This window comes from Opisthorchis viverrini (assembly GCF_000715545.1).
Source record: "Opisthorchis viverrini unplaced genomic scaffold opera_v5_193, whole genome shotgun sequence".
NCBI lineage: Eukaryota > Metazoa > Platyhelminthes > Trematoda > Opisthorchiida > Opisthorchiidae > Opisthorchis > Opisthorchis viverrini.
In genome coordinates this window covers 492,181-514,090 of record NW_008751853.1, presented here as the reverse complement: position 1 = coordinate 514,090, position 21,910 = coordinate 492,181, and the positions used below count along the sequence as shown (strand labels likewise).

At 44.6% G+C, this 21,910-nt stretch overlaps 1 protein-coding gene across 1 annotated transcript in view; it reads right to left on the bottom strand.

The window, feature by feature from the left end:
• T265_08000 (hypothetical protein) overlaps positions 1-19,782 on the bottom strand; it is a gene marked incomplete at both ends in the record, with an annotated part of 32,375 nt that extends 12,593 nt beyond the window's left edge. Inside the window, 2 exons of the mRNA XM_009173681.1 lie at positions 806-882; positions 19,687-19,782. Coding sequence (XP_009171945.1) covers positions 806-882; positions 19,687-19,782 — 173 coding nt within the window. The remainder of the gene's footprint in view (positions 1-805; positions 883-19,686) is intronic.
• Between the last annotated feature and the right edge of the window lie 2,128 nt (positions 19,783-21,910).

Below are 21,910 nucleotides of genomic sequence, written 5' to 3'. Positions count from 1 at the left end.
AAGTGCACATTTTTTCTCACTTCTATCAAATATCTTGTATTTATTTTCGACAAACATGGTCGTCATCCAGACGCAGAGAATATTTCTGCCACACAACAAATGTAAGCACCGACGAATTTAGCAACCTTGCGCTCCTTTCTCGGTTTAGTAAGCCATTATAGTTTATTTTGCCAGACATGCACCGTGTCCGTGAACCACTTAATCATGTTCTAAAAAGGATGTGCCTTGGAACTGGTCACATCAGTGCCAGTCCGCTTTTGACAAAATAGTCATTTCTCAGCTCTGATCTACTACTCACACATTACAATCCAGCCCTGGACATTACTGTTGTTTCAGACGCATCCAACTATGGTATTGGAGCTGTAATCTCTCACGTTTTCTCCGACGGAAACGAAAAAGCAAATGCCTAAGCAGCTAGATCCCTAACAGTTACCGAGCGCAATAATGGTCAAATTGAAGAAGAAGCCTTAGCAATAATCTTCGCCATCGTGAAGTTCCACAAAATGCTCTATGGACGTCACTTCACGCTCATCACTGACCATAAGCCCCTTCTCGCCGTTTTCGGATCCAAGAGAGGCATCCCTGTTTACGCGGCCAACCGTTTGCAACGTCGGGCTACAATGCTTTTGGGCTATGACTTCTCCATCAAGTACCAGTCTACTGATGCTATTGGCCAAGCTGATGCATTATCAAGACTCATGGATTCTCAGCATCAACAACCCAAGGATGCTGTTGTTGCCTCGATAACGGTGGAACCAGAAGTTAACGCAGTGCCTGCTACTACAATCTGTGCACTCCCACTTACTTCCGCCATGGTTCGCGACGCCAATGCTCGTGATCCGTCACTTCAAAATGTGCTCCATTTTCACCGCACACAATGGCCTGCAGTATGATCCGATAAACAACTTCAACCTTTCTATCAACGTCGATCCTCACTTTCCGAGGTTGATGGTTGTTTACTCTTTGCAGAACGAGCAATTTTGCCCCCGGAATTACGGAGTGATATCTTCAAACAATTTCATTCTGGACATCCAAGTATTAACCGCATGAAGGCGCTAACACGAAGTTATGTGGGGTAAAATCTGTACCAGCAATATTTCAACAGACAATGGATGCCATGCTCAACGGTCTATCAGGAGTTGCTGCTTATGTGTATGATATCATTATTACAGGCTTTAGTTAAGAAGAACTTCTACATCGTTTGCGTACTCGACTCGAACGGATTCAACAATATGGTTTTCGTCTACGTGCAGAGAAGTGCACATTTTCTCACTTCTATCAGATATCTTGGATTTATTTTTGACGAAATTAGTCGTCACCCGAACCCAGAAAACATTTCTGCCATGCAACACGTGAGATTACCACCATTTCATCCACAATCAAATGGTCTAGTGGAAATATTCGTGGACACTTTCATACGCCTACTCCAAAAACTCAAAGGGGAGGGGACCACACCGGAAATCATGGAGACATTTCTACTGAGTTACTGGGCGACACCAAATATTAACGCTCCACATGGTAAGCCCCCGGCGTAAGTACTTATGAACCGGAAGGTCCGCTTACCTGTCGACGTCATCCGTCCAACACCACATTCGCCAACCGGTAGAAACATAAATATGGAAGTTCAGTTCAACCGACAACGCGGTGCTTCAAAGAACATACTTATACCCGGCCAATCTGTGCTAGGGAAAGTCTGTCGTGGTGGCGCGGAAAAGTTGACACAAGGCATAATTGTGCGCCGTGCCGGAAGAGTTGTGTATGAGGTAAATGTGGGCTCCTCTATCTGGGTCCGCCATACCAATCAGCTACGCGCTTCCTATTTTCCAGCGGCACCTACACTCGACCCTGTTCCTCCACTGGAGACTCCTCTGGACAGATCTGAGTTAGCTCAAAAGTAAAAATCTCCAGATCCGATGAATGAATCAGAAATTTCCAAAAGTTGTACACCCAAAGATGGACCGATCGGATCAGAAAGTGTGAGAATTGAGTTTCATACGTATATCGGTACAACCCGACAAACTAGAAATCCAGAATCCAGCGAAGCGTAACAACCAGCACGTATGTATTCGAATTGGCGAATATGTACAGCATACGGAATATTAAAACAAGAGAATAATGAATAGAGCAACGAATAGAGTATCAGTCATGTTCATCACAGAAAGCCCGTCATACGAATGCAACTGAATCCACAACTCCTGTCGTACTAACAGTGACTTCAAAGGTGTTAGGAGGCACTCCTAACGAACATATTGCTAAACATTTCTCTCTCCCTATTTCAGCCTTACATTGGACTGTTTTGTTCCATTCCATTCTTGATTCTACGAATCTCGATATTGGCTGTTCAGTTGCTGCGGTATAATTTCCTTAAGGCTTTTTGTCTTCTTAATTTCGTGTGTAACTGACAAGGTTGATTGACTGATTAGTAGAGAACATAATATGATCATCGTCGCATGTAGACATCGGCCTTCCAGTTTCAGTAGGTAGCTAGGCTAGATGACAACGCGATCTGTCATCCTAATGGCCGGCACTTGCTAGCCTTATTATCACTCAACGTATTCTGGCTTGATGGCATGTTCTAAGTAAGGGGCTGGGTTGATTATAGTAGGGGAGATATTGTTGTGTTGTCAGTTAACATGCAGTTATTTCATTACTCTGCACTATCCAGCGACTAATTATGCACACCAGAAAATGTGGATCACTCATAGAAGTGCGTACCAGCAACCATACTACACAGTGCATAAAATTCTCTTTCATCTTTCTACTGAGCGGAAGGCGAGCTTTCCGAAGACTATGCAGTGCCCAAGTCCGCTGAGCAAGCTCATTTAATTGTTGTGCTTGAGGGGCTTCACGAATGAAATCCTGATCGCTATTTTTCCGGGTAAAAGTTTCAATGCGTGTTCTGTGGTGTTAATCTAAATTTTAGAGAGCAAAATGGAATGCTGAAAGATGCCAAACTATGTCTTCACGCATTGCCTCGCAAGCTGGTTATGAGATGCAAATCAGCAGTGGTCGCTGACTTCGAAATTTCGCCCACTTAAACAAAATACCATGAGCAACATACAACCAAAAATGTGCTGATGTTTTAGCCTAACATCCCGTGTATCAGTCATTGTTTTTAAAATACTACTAATACTAACAATAATTAAGTCGGGTGTGCTTCTTGTGAGCATCGGCTAAAAATGTCCCTCACTAGAAGCACACGCAAATTGTTTTCGCTATAACTGTGGGGATTTGGAAGTTGCAAATCTTACAGGGAGTCGATCCAGTCCGATTGCCCCCTTCAGTTATATGCTGTTAAGAGCTTTTTGTTTTGATGAGCAAAATTTCAAGGTCATAGACCAGTCTTTGAAAGATAAATCACAACGTCGGCTTTCAGCATATTGTGGCGTTCGTCGGGGTTCTTTAGGAATAAGATTACATCCACAGAATATCCAATATTAATTCCATCCGGAAAAATTTGTCAGTCAGGTTTGTTTGCTTCATACTCCTCAGGTTTAACAAATGAGCCCAGCTTCTTCAGCCAACTTTTGCGCAACGCTCTGTCCTATGGAGACCAACTTCCATTAGGACTAACAGTTTAGGACACCTGCGCGTATTGTGCAGTGGCTATTCAAGGTCCATTTCTGTGAAGGATCCCACTTCGTAGATATGCATGATTAGCCTGTGGATAATCCAGCGTCATAAGATAACTGCAGGTACATTACCAACACGATGATATCATCCCTGTGATGAATATGATGCTCCATACGTGAAATAGGCCATGTATGTAAACTCTGGCCATCCATTGTCGATCACCATGATAACGGTAGTCACTATCACTCATCTAGACTGCTTATCGAAACTATCTGCGACGCTGATTTTGAGGTTGCTTTTGAGGGTCGTATCTCTGTGCGTCCCAGAACACGGTAACACAATCCGATGGCCAACAACGACCCAACATTCTGACATGTGTTCATGTTATCGCTCACCTTTGCTATTTACAGTAGCTGCTGACCCGTACGCATGCACACAGCCGATATAGAGGACCCACTTATGTATTACAGCCAACTTCAACAACCAGATGCGGCCCTTCATTTCCCCACACATCGTTGGCTTGCTTAATCCATGCCTGGAAAACAGCCACCCATTACGAATTATGCTTCTATTTATTGGTTGCACCGGTACAAACGTAATGTGTAGTCAATCCAGTTCTCGTTTTTAGGAAGCTGATTTCACTCGACAGGGCTTCTGTAAGGAAAAATATATATTCAATTAAAACTCGTCTACATCTTGGACAGTATTATTGAGAACACAAAATCAGACTAAGCTGTAGTGGCTAACTCACAAACCGCTCAATAAATCCCATCGTCCGGGTTCCCAAACAGTGTCCACACCGAAGCCGGAGTCTAACGGCTATAATGGTAAACCTACTCCTTGTGCAATTAGTTCCATTGGTAGCAACGAGGAAGTCGTGTGTACATCCGTTCAATAGCGCGATCCGGCAAAGTATGTATAAATGGACCTGATGGGCTTAAAACTAAAGAGGTGTGTATACCAGTTAGTCGTAAGGCCAAGTGGTATAGGCTTGAGCAATAGGATCTAAGGACCGCACAAACGTGCACACATCGGTGCAGTAGTTGCCGAGATTTGGTGAATCAAATATGCTCATTTGGAGCGCCAAATCCTAAATTCAATTCGCTTTCGCCTCCCTCTACCGATATCATGTTGCTTAAAAAATCGAAAGCTCCGTAGTCTTCAGCATAAATTTTAACAATCCTATACTCAGTCGCGGTGGCAGTTTCAAAAACTAAGTACTCCTTACTTGGAAACCGATCAGATGACGTGTTTACGTCTGCACATTAATTTTTCGTGACATCCACCATCCGTTTATGTATACAGAAATTTCACGCCTCATGCGCACATTTTAGCGATCCAGTCACCCGCATACTTGACTGTTCGGGTCACAGTCGCTTACTGGACCACGAGGCTTGTCTTTTTCTCATACTCACAAACACGTCATACTAGGCTGACTCACCGGACATCGATTGTCTGCACCGCCTACTCGGCGTAGCGGCCACTCATGTGCCGACGACCCCACGTACACGCACTGGGACCTGCATGAAGGGAAACCCAACCCTATCAACACACAGACTTGCGCGCGGGGAGCAAGGAGTCAGCCAGACACTCACAGTCCACAATCAACTATGGAATACATGTAGCGGCCAAACTGTGCAGGAAACACGTTCCCACTGTCCGGACTTTCTCCAAGGGACTCCCACATCCGATAAGTTCCTTTTTTGACTTGCTCCCATTTCGCATTACATTTATTTTTATACGTGTGGCAACCAACCACTATCAACCACAGTAAAGACTTATTAGTGCACATAACCTTCTGAGTTGTGTTATGGCTATCATTACCTGTGCACCAATAACATAACATGTTGAAAGCTGCTCACTGGTTCAGGCTATTCTGAGGCTCCGTTCCATGTCTGTCATATAGGTTCGGGCCTCATCGAACTCCTCGGGTTACGTATTCAGGCAATCTGGATAGAAACTGGCAACAAGATCGCCACTGACGTCAGCTGGCACCGTATCCTGCTGCGTCTCCAACAAGTAGGATCTTATGGTCCTTATCCTGGAAGACGAGTAGCACCGGCAGATAATCGTAAGCTCTTTTATACTTCTCTCATAGCGCAAGGATTGACGGCCTCTGCTTACGCCACTTTATAATGGGCACGGAAAACGCCACACCCAAGAGAAAGATGGTTCGGCATACGTACCACATGGCCTGAACAGCGCAACTTCTGCAACAGGGCACATTTCTCAGTATAATACCCGTTGCACAACCGAAAATTAACCGTCTAATTACCTCGTTACGGATTCGCCGACACCAACCTACACGAGCTATGTCTCTGAAAGGACGGTCGTTGAACACCTGGGGATGTCTCAGTTCCGCTGTTCGAACAGGCAAGATCACACAGCAATACAGCAAAACAACCTACAATTTAGACTGATACACATAATTTCGTGCAGCACTCTCTGAAATGTAAGTGACGGGTTCAGTGACTACATGACCTTACACTTTGTGCGTGAAAAGTACGGGATGATTTCAGTTCATCCAAAAACACCTCATGCTTCTTTATGAAGATGACAGCGATATTGTCAGCATATTTCGGATTGGCAAGGTTTTTGTCAGGGGCAATTTGAAGGCTGGCATTCCGGAGGCCTTACAGCGTTCATCTCATCATCTCACCGATCAAGGGATTAAACAAGGAGAGAGACAGAGCATGCACCCCCGACGGGCATCACTTTGTGTACGAAAGCTCTTGAAGACCCTTCCGTCTACTCTCACGCGAGCCCAAGTCTGAAAATACATAGAACTTATTGTGTCCACATCCCTAAGATGCCAAAGACCTCACATTCGACAACATTTACTTCAACTGCATACGTGCGAAAACTTTATGTTGAAGTGTTTCTCCTCCGAACTCTGATTTTAGAGGAATTTCGGGCGTGCTCCTAAGGCTCCACTGATGAGCTATGGTGGTCACTGATTATATATAAATCACGCGCCCAAAGTGGAGCTTGAGTAAGCTCAAAATTTTTTAAGCAAAGTTGTGCTGCTCTTGGGAGATTTTAGGGTTCAATAAATACCATCAAATCCAAAAACTTCATGTGAAGTTTTCCTTCAATAAAAATTAGTTTTTCAGAGAAATCTCGGGAGTGTGTCTAAGGTACTCCAAGTGCGTCACTGTATTCAATGTGCAGTTTTGACCTTGGATCAGATTATACGGTAGCCTTTGAGTGATTGGTTGGCGGTCGAGCTTCACCGGTTGCCCTTGATTGGTTGCTTGCAGGGGTATAGGCCATGGATTTTCTTGCCCAGATTCGGCAGTGGGGTCGATTTCGATCGAGCTCCCGCCTCCCGGTAGGTTCCGAACATGCTGCCTTCTCGGAAATTCCATCCTCCAGAGGCTCTTAAACTCATTCCTACCTTCAAATGTTTAACAGTTGTCATGACGTCTGGTCGCGTTCCCATTAAATTACACTCGCGGACCTATACACAGAATCAAGTCTCGCTCAAGTTTATATGATGAGCTCTTTTCTTGTCGTTCAGCCGCTTTTGCTCGCCTGGAAGTCACAGGCGGGAGGGAGTGTAGCACTGATCCTGAAGGTCTCAGCTTGGGACAGAAAGCATGCCAAAGTGACGACTCAAAGCACCTAAAAGTGCTGTAAACTGCGTTCTAGATGCAGCGTGAACAACCGTCGAAAAAAGTTGTTTCACGCACTGAGTACTAGAAATGAAAAAATTGCTGTCTGTAAAATGTGTGCCTTGGGTCTGGACATCTTATCATGCGGACATGATAGTAAACGGGACACTAGTGTCCGAATGGCGACACCGTGACAGCCGGTGGTCACATCGTTTGATTTACGATGAGCCAGATGACAGTTCTGCACCGAATGCCAGGTTGAGGACGAATTAAAAATGAACCTCTTCGCCCCACTGCCTCTAGCCAAAATCCTGGAAGCTTAAACGGGAAAAGCCCACGGTCACGAAAACCATAATTGGCTCTGCTCAAACAGATGGGGAAAAACTAAGCCACAACCAAGCCACCAAACTTTAACAGGGCCGAAAATGGAAGCGCTCGATGAACAGGTACAAAAACAGTTAACGCCTGAATATAAGCAGTGGAATTCCCCTAATACGAACGGGCACAATGCTTTCAAACCAGGCGCCGCCCTAAAGTGGTTGACTCGATAGCAAAATGAAGGAGACGGAGGGAAATTTCCTCCAGCGTGATCGAGACCCACGCCCTCCTGGAACACCGACGGAATCTAGGTTATCATTGAACTGAGGATGAGGATTTCGCCCCTGACAACCAACGTCAAGCGGATAGTGCACACAGAAAAACCAGCACTCCTCAATGTTTGCATGCTAATAACTTCAGCACCACTGAAGATATGTTCCGCTTTTACTGCGTATATGACTCGGAAGTACAATCCTTGGGGCAATACAAAAAAAACTCCTCGGTGCCCAGCTGCCATGCACGCGAAATTCGCACCTACAGCTCGTGAAAAGAGACTACACCCATCGGTCCGCCAATCAACAATGGTCGCTGTTACCTAGTTAGAAGGATAAAATGAGATTTGTGGACTCTGTGGGCATCGGATACCAGAATTTGCATTGTTAGACATTAATTATGGTGGCAACAGGCGAAATGGACTGGCAGCAGAAACGCCACTGACATTGATTAACAGGTATATCTTACGACTTCTTCAATCAGGTACAGCGTGAGTCGCACCGGCAGAATTCAGGCCTTCCGTAATCTTTCATACTCCTCCGCCAAGTCGAAGGTTTTTAGATATGTTTATTTTAATGTTGTCCAAAGCTGTACACCCTTTTCTTCATCATCCCTAAGAATTATAGACTTCTCCGCACAAAACTCTTTTTCCTTCACCAATATTTACTGATGTTTGGGTTAGGTGACAATTAACCGCCACTGTGTTGTACTGACATGTTTCTGCTAATGATGATGATTATGCCTGCCTGTCTGCGTACATTACACCTCGCCTCTAGACTACTAACCGGTCTACTGGTATTAACGTTTGCATTTTGCTAGTCAGTTTACAACATGAGGATAAGAAGACTTGATCCATAGTGGACTTTATATTATGAAGCCCACTGGCTCTGGTTAATGTATTACCTGGGGCCCTTAAGTTATGTTAAGTTTCGAGGTGTCCATGCATGTTCACTCGCCTCCCACGGACCCAAGCGAATATTTAGAGGGAAAGATTTCAATACTGACGGATGTCTTGGCTTCTCAACTGTGTCTCACCCTCCTACTTGGAATGTAGTTATATTCTGAATGACAGGCAGGCGGGATGTCGCAAATATTTCCTTTAGTCATTTGTAGATAGCCGGCGGCCGCCCGCAAAAAGAAAGCTATGGGGTCCTGCGGGCTTCATAATCCTGTTGGGAAGCAGGGTGGATCTGCCGCGTTGCCCGAAGGCCTTTGACAAAGTGTTACGACAACTGCTGCTATCATACTCTGTGTACTCCGTTCAGCTTGGCTCAAGGCAGCTGTACCGCTATCATAATTCTTCGAAAACCTTATTACATCCTCATCGGAGTCATCGGTCTGCAAAGGGCGGTTACCGAGCTCTCACCTTACTCTCCAAAGTGATGTGACCCATGTTTGTGAAGCACTTGTGAATACGCTTGGAAGGACAGAAACACTCACTGAAACAACAGAAGTTCATAATTTCTTGCTCAATAGCAACTGTTGGAACAAAGACTTGGACAACCTGACTGAGATGAACGTCTAGGTAAACTTCTCAAAGACCTTCTACAGGTTACCACATCCTGCTCATAAAACGGACCACCTATGGAGTTCATGGCTCACTACTAGAATGGGACAAAACGTATCTAGGCCACCGAACGATAGCCAATCTATTGAACATCCATTGCTGCCGTAAGGTTCAATTCCATATCCAATACTGTTTCTTGTCTTAATGGCGGTCATTAGCCTAGGAAAAATTGCTAGCGAAATTAAGTTTTGGAAGAGCATGTAAATCACTCGGGGGAGAAATGTAACTAAGGTAAACCTTCAAGTGGCCTAGTTATGACCCAACGATAGTTGTGAACTGCGTATCGATGGCGTGGCAACTAGGCATCGAAATGGTGTCACGGGTGAATCAGTCACATTCGTTGCTCCCATCAGAACGTACTACTGTCAAAGAAGCCTCTAGTCCGAGTTTACAGTGAATAGACTTTTGAGTTTGATCTCGCATCCAGTATTGGAAAATATTACCTTTAACAACAGTGTCGTACAACTTCGTAATTGATTGGGTGGTGCAACAAACACTGGAGGGATACTCTGACATCCAACTGAACCGAAGCATTTGGACTGTAGCGCTCCAATATGACATTGTCCTACTCGACAAAGACGTGGATCTACAAGACTTTATTACTGGCAACTAAGGTGTATTCCGCACTTGCGACGGCTTGATTAGATATCCTGCTCACTAGTTAAGGTACGTTGCCTCAACATTCCGTCTCAGGCAGCTGCTGTAACCCGACGGTTTCAATGCTTCTGCCACATTGCGCGTTGCTGTGAAGACTTGCACCGACTCCCTGATGCCCGGAGTGGTGGTGGCGTCTTAGAGGGTAGCTGAGAATCGGGATCAGCAGCGCAATGTTGGGTTTAGAAGGATTCGGTCTCTATCTTGCATACGGTACTAGTTTCTGGAATCGGCATTTCATCTCAGCCTGTTGCGATCCTGCCGGTGATCGCCGTTCGTGGACAATAGTTGTGCGGAATATTTCCTGTCACGGGAGCCAGTCACCGTGAGAACCCGTTAATACAATGATTTAATGTAAGCATATCATTGAACCGGTATATTCTCACAAGCGAACAACTTGCAGTTGAATATATTATTTTAACTCCATCGTTTGGGCATAGCAACCACCCTTCGTTTATTCAATTACGCGTGCTATACTAAGGTAACCATCACACATCCATACAGCCAAGCAATCGCACATTGTAACAGCCTAAAACACCTTGTCAATGCCAACCAGTGGATCCTTTCAGAAACCTTTAACCATGAATTTCGGAAATTTCTCGGTTGGTTGCATTGACTGGTATTATTCCCACAACGGGCCTCCGAGCTAGGTCTATCATCTTATCGTGGGTTTCGGTGCTGGACTGATCCCGCAGGCTTCACTGGCTGGGATTCACCCCATTAAGATTCATCCGTGCCAAGCAGGTCCATGAAGGTCGGTTCCACAAAGAACAGCGAGTCCCCGTACTGCGATAAATTTTATTATCGAACTGTCCTGTCGTGCGTTCGCGCTATTCGCTGCGGCGAGAGGTTGAAAACAATAGTTTTTTTCAGCCAACTATCCAGCTGTTTATCAGAGCAGTGGTGCTACCTTCCATCCACGAAGGACGCGTTTGAAAATTCGGTTCTAAAAACCGCACACTCCGGTTGCCCAGTGGTTTGCTGTGACCATTGACGAATTGTCCAATCAAATAAACCCTGTCATGAGCCCGATGTGACTCTAGATGCACCCGATGTGTTTAGTACCATCAAGAGACAGGCATCTACGCATAACTGTGTTGATTGAACTAGGCCACTCCTCTGCAGCCACGTGAGTCGGACTGTCAAGTCATTTGCCCCAGAAAAAAGCCCCTCAGAAAAAAAACCTTAGCCGCTGCATCGAGTTTCAAGCTTTTGAATCAAAGGTTGAGAGGAGTTTTCACGAAGAAAGCGCTACATCTTACCTTGGCCTTGCAGATCAGCTTTCAAGTCAAAGGCTCAAGGCGGGATACCTCAGCCGACCTCCTTCTTCGCTCTGGGCAATCGGAAACTATTCTTCGCCCTTACAGCCATTCCTTCACAGGCCCTCTTCACACGTACCTCACCAATTCTTCCTTATTCGCCCAGCTGCCAACATCCGTTGCCCTTTATCTAAACTCTTGTCCGATAAAAGAAATCACAACAAGCCCTTAAAGCATCCGGGGCGAGATGGTTCAAGTGGTTAGAGCGCGAATTTGCTGACTGGAAGGTTCGTGGTTCGAACCCGAACTCTGCCTCTCTACTTCCCCTGTCTAGGCTTGAGCAACCTGGCGGTATCCCAGCCCTCGTGCTTCCTTCGGGTAGCATGGCAGTTCGGCACCGGAAGGGTGGTACAGCGGAACAGTGCGTATGTTCTTAAAGCATCCAATAAATCTCTCACATAGCGGCCCTCTATGAATTAGGACAACAGGCATCTCCAGCTCAGTGTAGTTTTATTCTATACACATGAACCAGCACCACAATTCATGTATCAATCACCTGCTTGAAAGTTTTATTTCCAAGGAACCGGCATCCTTAAACGCATTTTAGCAACGTTTCCCCAAATACAGGCATTGTCACTCCATATGTCTGGGTTGATTAACATTCATGACATAATTATCTTTCTTCCAACATAGGCGTGGCTATGGAGCTCATTTCGGGCGAATCCAGAGCGGATGATACCGCTACACTTTCTCCGAGGGTTTATCAGTTAGCACAACATGTTTACAAGGAGCTTGAGTCTCTTCGACGTTTACATGGCGAATCCTCACTTGGTGGTCTGTTACCACTAACCTTAAAAATGTTAGAAGAAATGGATGGCCTCTACAATGAACGGCGACAGTTGAAAATCGACTTAAAGTTACAAGTCGCAGAAAAGAATGATGTGGTGTTTCAACTGGAACGGGCGAAGAAACTGCATGATACAGCCGTCAAGGTAAGTTTCTTTTCACAATTCCATATTATCTAACGGATTAGCGTGTGAATTATCTAGAAGACGAACTGCTTGCGACGAAAAGGGAAGCGGATGAAAAAGTCGATAAGTTAGAAGCACGAATTCGACATCATGAAATGCTATCCCGAAACGCAGCGGAGCATGGTAAGATCTGTTATTTTTTATATTTCTCGAGTTTATTCATATGACCCAAATTCACCCTGTGCACTCAACAGTAGACGACGGTGTTTTGGTAAAGAAATCCCTATCTTTTCCGGCAAGATCAGTCCGTCGACTTCATTCGGACTCTTCCGTTAGGCCTAAATGAAAATGTTCTGTGACCTTCACTTTGCTCCAGGGCGGTACGGCCATTATACATACCTGGCACATGTGTCTGATGTCTTGTTTTTATCCTCATCGCCATACTCAATAGCGACACCAGTGTTGAACTCGGGCTTTGTTATCACACAGCTGTAATGTTTTGCTTACAAAAGCTTCGTTTCGAAAGGAAGGTTCTTGAATTAGGGTGCTGCTAAGGCGTCAGTTAACTGGACCGTTTGTTTGATATTTGAAACTCTACGTGACCAGGTTTCGCCAGGCTTCAAGGCCAGCTCTGTTACATGTTGTTAAGTTACAGATCCATAGATGGGTGATCAATAAAGCTTCATCGAAGATCATCGAGGTAGTTTTTCTCGTGACGTTTAAATTGTTCAAGTGAGTCAGCAACTTACTCACGCTTCATAGGTTGCGCTGGTTGGGACATGTACTGCGCATGCCAGAAGACCGTCTACCTCACAAAGCTCTCTTCTCCCAGCCTTGTGCTGAGTGGAAGCGACCGAGAGGTGAACAGTATATGACCTGGCAACGAATTACGAAAACACTAACCAGTAAACTTAGTCGGGTGGGCAACTGCCGCCTCCCTGGATGGGGACCTCTGGACTCAAATCACCAGTGCTTAATGACATTGGCGGAAATGGCCTAGTCGCGCAGTCATTGGCGCTCATGCATCAAAGCTATCGCCTTTAATGCGTAGCTATTTAATTCCTGAACAAACTGAACCTGCCTTCGCCTCCAAGGCTTGGTTTTGTATTCCACTTTCGAACGCGTCTATATACTACCCTGTATGCTTGTACGTAAAAAGTACTCTCTCTTTTTTATGTTGACTTGGATAATACCCCTCACCATTCTTGTGCGATTCTTGTCGTCACATTATCACGCACTATGATCAGTACACACCTCTTCTGTCATTCTCCAAAGCATTCAGACTGGAAGAACGTGCAGCACAGTTACAATCAGAGCTTTCCACTGCACAAGATCGCTATACAGAGCTATTGCGAGCTTATGTAGATCAAACGGAACGTATTCGTCTTACTGATGCGGACAGTGTATCACAGTTGACTATCAGAAGTTCAAAGGCTCCAATACAAGCACCACAGTCAGACTGGGACTGGAAAATCTGTGGAGAAACTGCCAAAACAAATACTGGCGAACCAAAGGTATTTTTATATTTGCTTTAAGATTAGTACTGATGTTATTAACTAGATATAACTGCTCCAGTCCCAATTTGAATATACAGTTACTTTCTAGACGACTTTCTTTAACATGTGAAGTGAATGTATATCCAGGTCAGAACTTTTCTCGTTGAATCAAGTTAAGGATCAGGTGATCAAGTGTTCATCGTCCAGGCCAACCGAGAGTTTTAACGTACACTGCGATTTAGGCACCCACTGCTTGCTAGGCCGAGGTTAAACACAACCGATCACCCTACATCGACAGACTCATAGAACGATCAACTCCAACACAGTACGCTTCTCACAGTTCTAAACTAGGTCTTATTTAAAAAACATTTATTGGTTACGTTTGCATGGCTCCGGAAGACTTGGAAATCTCGTGGAATCTTTTTCATCTCAGCCAACTGTTTAAGGGGATCTCTTGCTCAACATGAAGGTGTAATCAGTTACAAGTTGCATCGCATTCCTCAGGTTTATTGCCTGTATTCCATATTGCTTTCTCTGTGTACAGATGTATTATCTCCTGTGACACCATCAATTTACCCGGCAATTTCGGTTTTATTGCTTTCAGTTTACAGGCATTGGCCCAAATTGTAGCATGTATTCTTACTCTTAATCCATCATCTAACTGCTCTCTCCCGAGCTTCTCCTCCACCGACTTATTACCTTTTATTTTTCTGTCCCTAATTTTTGCCAGACAAATGTTCATCAGAGGAGTGATTCTCCCGGTAAGTGTTTCGAAGATTTTCACGAGACATGTGTCCACACACATGTATGTAATTATGTATTTGTAGCAGTTCCTGGTTACACCAGTTTTACTTCGAGTACAGACTATGAAATAATCCAATATTTTTCAGGAAATTTCAAGCGTTCCGAGCCTAATATGAAGCTGTTGCTAATTCCCGTCTTTTGACGTTCAGATTGGCTTTCGACGGTGGTTAATGATGTATGGCTTCTCGAAACTTCGGAACTGCAACAGGAGAGTGGTGTGGAAGACAAATCGCCTAGAGTTACCTGAAACTCGACTGGTTTCATAATGTTCTGGGAATTGTTCTCTTCTAAGATGTAATGAAAAAAGAACGGTTCGAACCCATTTCGTGTCTTTGCAATAGATCTATTACGACTACCTCCAATGTAGTTCAGTTTCTTTCTCGAACAAGAATATGATGAAAATTACGTTGGAATTGGAAACAGGCAGCTTCCTATAGGACGACTTTTGGAAATCCACCCTTTTCAGGGCTAATCACATGCATTCCCCAGAAGCCGAGACGATCATTCTCTGACTTGAACAGCTATTCAGCAGGCTGTTTATTTTTGAACTCGAATGCATGATGACACTGATAGAACCAGGGATTCAATGGTATCACCCGCAGTCAATAGGATATTGGTGTTCGTCCATACAATGTGCGGCACGCAGGTTACCTCGACATTCCGTTCCGATTGTGTTCAGTAAAGTTTCAGCATTTCTGGCAATTTCACCATGCACATGTACTCGTAAGTTTACATCCACCAGAATAGCTATTCTTGTCAAGAATTGGTGTTCTCAGCTTCCTGACCACCTGATGAGCCTCGAACAAAGCGAAGTCGGCAGTATGTTGTCCATAGTCTCTGAGCAATCGTCTCATACTTTCTCTATCAAGCAAAAGGGATTGTGCTACTCTTCTCGATGGAATCTCGGGACAGCATGTGTGCTGCATCTTATCCGGAGGAATACTCACATGCGATATTCCAGGTTATAACTGTTTCATCATGCATACTAGCTCAAAAATAGGCACAGCCATCCTTAATTCGCTGACAGCATGATACAGTGGCATTCACCTATGTCTTTCCTGTATTATGGAACCATACTTTCCACTTTTCCCGAGTACATTTCAGCCTAATTTGTTGGTTTACTTCTACGCCTTATCTGGTTTCTCGAGTTTTCTTGCTTTGGACCACTGACGGAAGACTTGCGGTCCACCGGATAAAAGTAACCGACTTTCAGAGAGAACAAACTTCTATGCTATTGTCAGCTTGTGTCAGGCCACATCCCCATTTGGTATTTCTGCCAGTAGTTTTTTGTGGTAGCCAAACAAACTAATTGTTTACTTGTCAATTCATGGTGTCCCCGTAGGGATTCACTGTTTTTGTCTCTAAATTCGGCGTCTAAAGGACGTAGCTGTTAGCTGCTGTTAGTACTCAGTTGGGATGATTTAGCTAGATAAGCATAAAATCAAACAACAGGTTTTCTATCATCATCTGCAGTTTGCAGAAACTGTCATTTGGTTTGTTCGAGCCTTTACACCACTGAAGTTTGGCTCTGAAGCGCTGCGTTGCTAGCCACAGGACTTTCAACGGATTGTGCTGATTTGAACCAGCCTTTTTTGATATGGTTGAACTATGCTGAACACACCTTATTGATAGTCGGTCCTTATGGGACAGATCTGTTTGAGCGAAATTTCAGAATTCAGACGAACTTCTTTCCAAGCTCTCCTAAAATATTCAGCTTCGTTTTCCCTTGACTGCTGGTCAGTTTCTTTAAATGTCCGACATGCTCACATGCCTATTCTCTTGCGGCTATGAACCGTTTTCTTAGCCACCCAGCCGTATCGTATGATGATCGTCCTAACATCGATAAAACGGAACACTTTTTTTGGCAGTACTTTGTGTGGCTCACTCATTCATCACTATAAACGTCGCTGATTGATTTTTCTTCATCACTCCCTTGTCCAATCATCTACTGTTCTCTTCACGCGCATCCATAAGCCAGCGTTGAAGGTCGAAGTAGTACATATGGAACACTTTCCGACCTTCATTGTGAACTCTCAGGACAGCTTTTTTCCAACTTAATACAATCAAGCAAAATACAGTTCTGTTCAGCTGTAGTGTTCAGGCGACCACTCGCGCATGCATGCACGCACAATCATTAATTTCTAATAAGCAATTCACGCTGGATTTGCGCGTGAGTGACATTGACCTGAAATTTGTCCAATCGTTTGTCAGTCGACCGGTTCAACCCCAACCATATTGTGGGAAAAGTATGGCAGAATGACGAACCAACCCGGATACATTTCCTCAGGGCAGATTATGTTTTCACAATGGCCTTGAGTGTTTACGTTGCACGAAACAGTAGGAACATTCAGCTTATTCTTTTGTCCTCTCTGTCGATCGTTACGTTATTTACGAAGATGAGCAAGAATAAATACAATTTCGTCGCCTAGGTTTAGTTAGATATCTCTTAGATTTCGTCCACACTGAACGCCCATCTCAATGGGACTGACGAATATGCACCAGTGCGTTCGCACACTGACAATCCATACAAACAGCATACAACCGTCAAAAAGCTGTCTCATGTGATATCGCAAATTCGCTTCCTTCTTCTCCCATACAGACCAACTGGATGAGGATGGCTTTCTGAAACTGAATTCCTTGCCAGCGATAAGCGTTATGGAAGAAATGAAACCAGCTGATCGGGTTGCATCATTCATGGATCGAATGGATGAGACGTGAGTATTCGTTTCTCTAACAGTTGTTGGCTGTTGTTGGGTCGATAATAGCGCTTCATCGAATATAACCACCTAGGGAATCCAGTGTAACGAGACTTCCAGCGTCACTGATATTTTGTTGCCTTACGGCGGCCCGCGAAAGCCTGACCCTTGGGACATCAGGTGGGATACCGATCAGAGAGGTTCCATTGATAACGCGTTCGAACTCCGTTCGCTGGTAGCGTAGCACCATATGTATGAATAATTCATAATCTTGGTGTTCATTGACTTCAAGGGTGCGTTTGGTTCCGTCAATGGTTCATTTATTTAAACAAGATTGCTTCACAGGAGAGGCGCGGAAGTTCGTGAGCATAATTTAGTCTTCACATTCATATATTTTCTGGCTTGAATAATGCACCAAGAAGACAAATGCTGCAGACTGTCTTTCAAATCTTTTGGCTTATTAGGGTCCATAGGCGGCTCTCCAAAAGGTTCCCTACTAAAAGTCGGGTGAGCTTTTACCTCCCAGCGCTAGCAGACGACATACGTCAACCTGGCGAAAACCTTTGATACCTCAAGACGACGAATCTTTTGTAGTTTTCACCGTGGAGTCAACAACTGGTTTAGTAGTGCCAAACTGTCATTCCAGCATTTCCTAAGTGACTTCAAATACCATGTGGCGTATTTCAACATTGGAATTGCATTGCTCTCAATATCAGCAGCATGTGATCAATGGTTGTCTCTGTTCCTCGCATAGCGGGAATGTTTCGCAATAACATTGGTTATTCTCTTCCCTTCAATCCTGGTTTAGACCACACCGAACAGGGTTTTCAGGTTTTGAAATGCTGTCATAAAAATACTACAGTTTAGTAACAAGTTTCAATCGTGAGGTACAGCTATGATATTCGGTAATTTATTTGTCCACCCTTTAGTTGAAACTTTCCATTTGAATGGTAAAATCACATTTCGAAAGCAATTGTTAGGTGAACTAAGTCATTCAAATTTCTGATGTGACCCGAACAAAGTAGCACGGCATCATCCACAATGTTTAATTTATTGGGGGTTTTCTCCTGGAAGTAGCTTTACTTATGAGGCAGTAGACAGTTTAACACCTCTATAAAAATCCCGAATACGAATCAGAAAGAATGATGGAGTGCTACCCTGCCGGAAATCACTTTTACTGAGGAGAGGCCATCCGTAGACCCTTGCGCATCCACGGATGTAGGGGTGAACAAGTGTATTAATGCTTTCGGAGCCACGAGGCAGAGCTCTGTTGCACACAAGTCGGTATTGTCATTAGTTTTGTGGAAGCGTGAGGCCAAAATGACATTTATCATGGTTGTAGACAGTGACTTTGTGAGTGGATCATGACCTTTGTCGATGTCTTCGCTTACTGTAGGCCTTTTGTGTCAGTCTTCCGATTGCAGTAAAATAGAACATATCTCTTTTTAGAAAACGTTTGGTGACAATCGGTAGATTTATTGCTGGGCGACGTTTCGCCTTTGGACACAAAAGCTTCGTCAGGCCAAGTGACTAGGTTCCGGGGTTGGTCGAGATTTAAGCCGGAAGGGGAACCAATCAGCTAAGTCAAGTTAAATCTCTGTTGGATGTCGGCCGAGGGATTTTTGTGTGTTAGAGTGGTTGAACAAGTGTTGGGTCGGTGGGGAACCTACATGTGTTTGGGTCCAGCCTAGGGTCTAGTTCTGGTTCGGTTTACTTGATGGTTCCTCTTGAACTTCGTTTGAACCTTCTGTCAGTCTGTGTGGGTGAGCTAGTGCTAAGAAGGTTGTGTAAGAGGGATGCTGTGACCTTTGGTCGGTTGGGGTTTCCACCCCCATCCCCCGGTTTTTTCTAATGATCCTAAGTGGATTGACAACCACACCGTCACGTGTCAACTCGGCTTATCTGAGACCGCTTTCCATACGCTCGCTAGCTCCACACCCTCGATTCTATTCACGCTGTGATGCTTAGTGATTTCCACCGCCTCGGCTATCAGCCGTTGTGGTGTGAATCACAGTCGCCGTCTTAAGACTTCTACATTCTCCAGATCTATTCTATGTCCCGTGTCTAAGGCATGTACTGCCATCGCTGAGTCTTTGACCAGCGTTTGGTATTCTTCTGCATTCCTTGGTGGTTTGTTATTCCTTCTTTTATGCTCACCAATTCTGGTGTGCAATTCCCTGGCAGTTTGTCCTATATAAACCTTAGCGCAATCGTTGCAGTTTATTTTGCACACACAGCCCCTAGTCCTTTCAGCCGCTAGGGGATCTTTCAGTTGCATCAAAACTGAGCGTAGCGTTTTTCCCTTCTGAAAAGCTACTCGAATGTTGGCTGAGTTCAACAATCTTCGAATAACCTCCGATATTCCTGCTTTATATAGAATGACTGCTGTGCCAATCCATTCCTTACTGGGTCCAGATACTGGAGCCAATATCTTCCTTAGTTGATGCCTAATCAAACTCACTGGGTATCCTATTTCTTGAAGTTTGTTGGCAATCTCGATTTGAGCTGCCATCCGATCGATCTCTTCTGTGCACAGCGCTCTAACTCGACGAAACATCGATGAGACAATACTGGCGTTCACGGACCTTGGATGTGCTGATGAATAGCTTAAGACGGTTCCTGTGCTGTTGGTTTCTGGTAGATAGTCGTTTTCAATTTCCCACCAACCTTATGTTTTATACAGTCCAGAAAGGGTAATGTGCCCGAGGTGGACTCTATTTCCATGCTAAACTTAATGTGTGGGTTTAAACTATTGAGATAGTCGTGGAAGTTGTTCACGTTATCTCATCTGATTACAACGAACGTGTTGTCAACATAACGCCAAAAAACTTTGGGTGGACAATGATATCCGGCCAAGGCTATTTGTTCGAAGTCCTCCATGTAAATATTGGCTAAAAGTGGGGATATTGGAGATCCCATTGCAAGGCCTTGTTCTTGTGAGTAAACAGTTGTGTCGAAAACAAACTTATCAAGATTCAAACACACTCTTATGCCCTCAACTATTTCATCCACCGAGAGCTGTGTCCGTTCCCCGAGTGTCGTGTCTGCCAGTAACAACCTATTAGTTACCTCCAGAGCATCTGCCCTAGGGATGTTTGTGTACATTGAGATTACGTCAAAACTCACGAGGACTTCATCCGCCTCCAAAGGAAGCCCTGCGACTTTGTTGGCAAAGTCATACGAATTCCTAGTGAAGGTGCTTGATTTCCCTGTGAGCGGTTTTAGTATACCAGCTAAGAATCTGGCCAGTTCATGCGGCGGCGAGCCTATACCATCCACTATTGGCCTTATCGGTACATCTGCCTTGTGGATTTTTGGCAGTCCGTAGAGTCGCGGTCGAATCGCACTTTTTGAATACAACCGATACCATTTACCTTGCCCTAAATGGTTTATTACGGATCTTAAATATCTCCCAACTTCAACCTTATTCATTATTGAAGTAATACTGCTACCGGTAATTTGTCGGTAGGGTCCATCGGCGAGGTGTTGCCCGACCTTTTGAAGATAGTCGCTCTTATTCATCACTACTGTGGGTTTACCCTTATCGGCTTTGGTAATGAAAATACTATCTGCCTGTCTCAGTGTGTTCAGCGCTCTCCGCTCTGATGGTGCAATATTTGGAACTCCTTTAGCGGAAGCTGAGAAGCTACGGATACAACTGGTCACAGTCCTGAAATCCCAATAGCCGGGAGTTCCAAATATTGCACCATCAGAGCGGAGAGCGCTGAACACACTGAGACAGGCAGATAGTATTTTCATTACCAAAGCCGATAAGGGTAAACCCACAGTAGTGATGAATAAGAGCGACTATCTTCAAAAGGTCGGGCAACACCTCGCCGATGGACCCTACCGACAAATTACCGGTAGCAGTATTACTTCAATAATGAATAAGGTTGAAGTTGGGAGATATTTAAGATCCGTAATAAACCATTTAGGGCAAGGTAAATGGTATCGGTTGTATTCAAAAAGTGCGATTCGACCGCGACTCTACGGACTGCCAAAAATCCACAAGGCAGATGTACCGATAAGGCCAATAGTGGATGGTATAGGCTCGCCGCCGCATGAACTGGCCAGATTCTTAGCTGGTATACTAAAACCGCTCACAGGGAAATCAAGCACCTTCACTAGGAATTCGTATGACTTTGCCAACAAAGTCGCAGGGCTTCCTTTGGAGGCGGATGAAGTCCTCGTGAGTTTTGACGTAATCTCAATGTACACAAACATCCCTAGGGCAGATGCTCTGGAGGTAACTAATAGGTTGTTACTGGCAGACACGACACTCGGGGAACGGACACAGCTCTCGGTGGATAGAACATATCTCTTTTCGATAAGGCCGGCCTTTACCAGTTCCTGGTCTTCATTTACTCATACTCGTGGTCATTTTTCGGGCTCTTGTATCGCTTCATAAATGGAATACGAGCGTTTTCGGGGAACGGACACAGCTCTCGGTGGATAGAACATATCTCTTTTCGATGCTCAAGGCCTTTACCAGTTCCTGGTCTTCATTTACTCATACTCGTGGTCATTTTTCGGGCTCTTGTATCGCTTCATAAATGGAATCTGTACGAGCGTTTCAAAGGGCACAACAGTCCTGAACACGATCGCCAGTGATAGCTGATCGTCATTGGTTCTGAATGCACGGTTGCCTGTGCTTTATATATGCTGGGAATCGTTTGCGATGAACA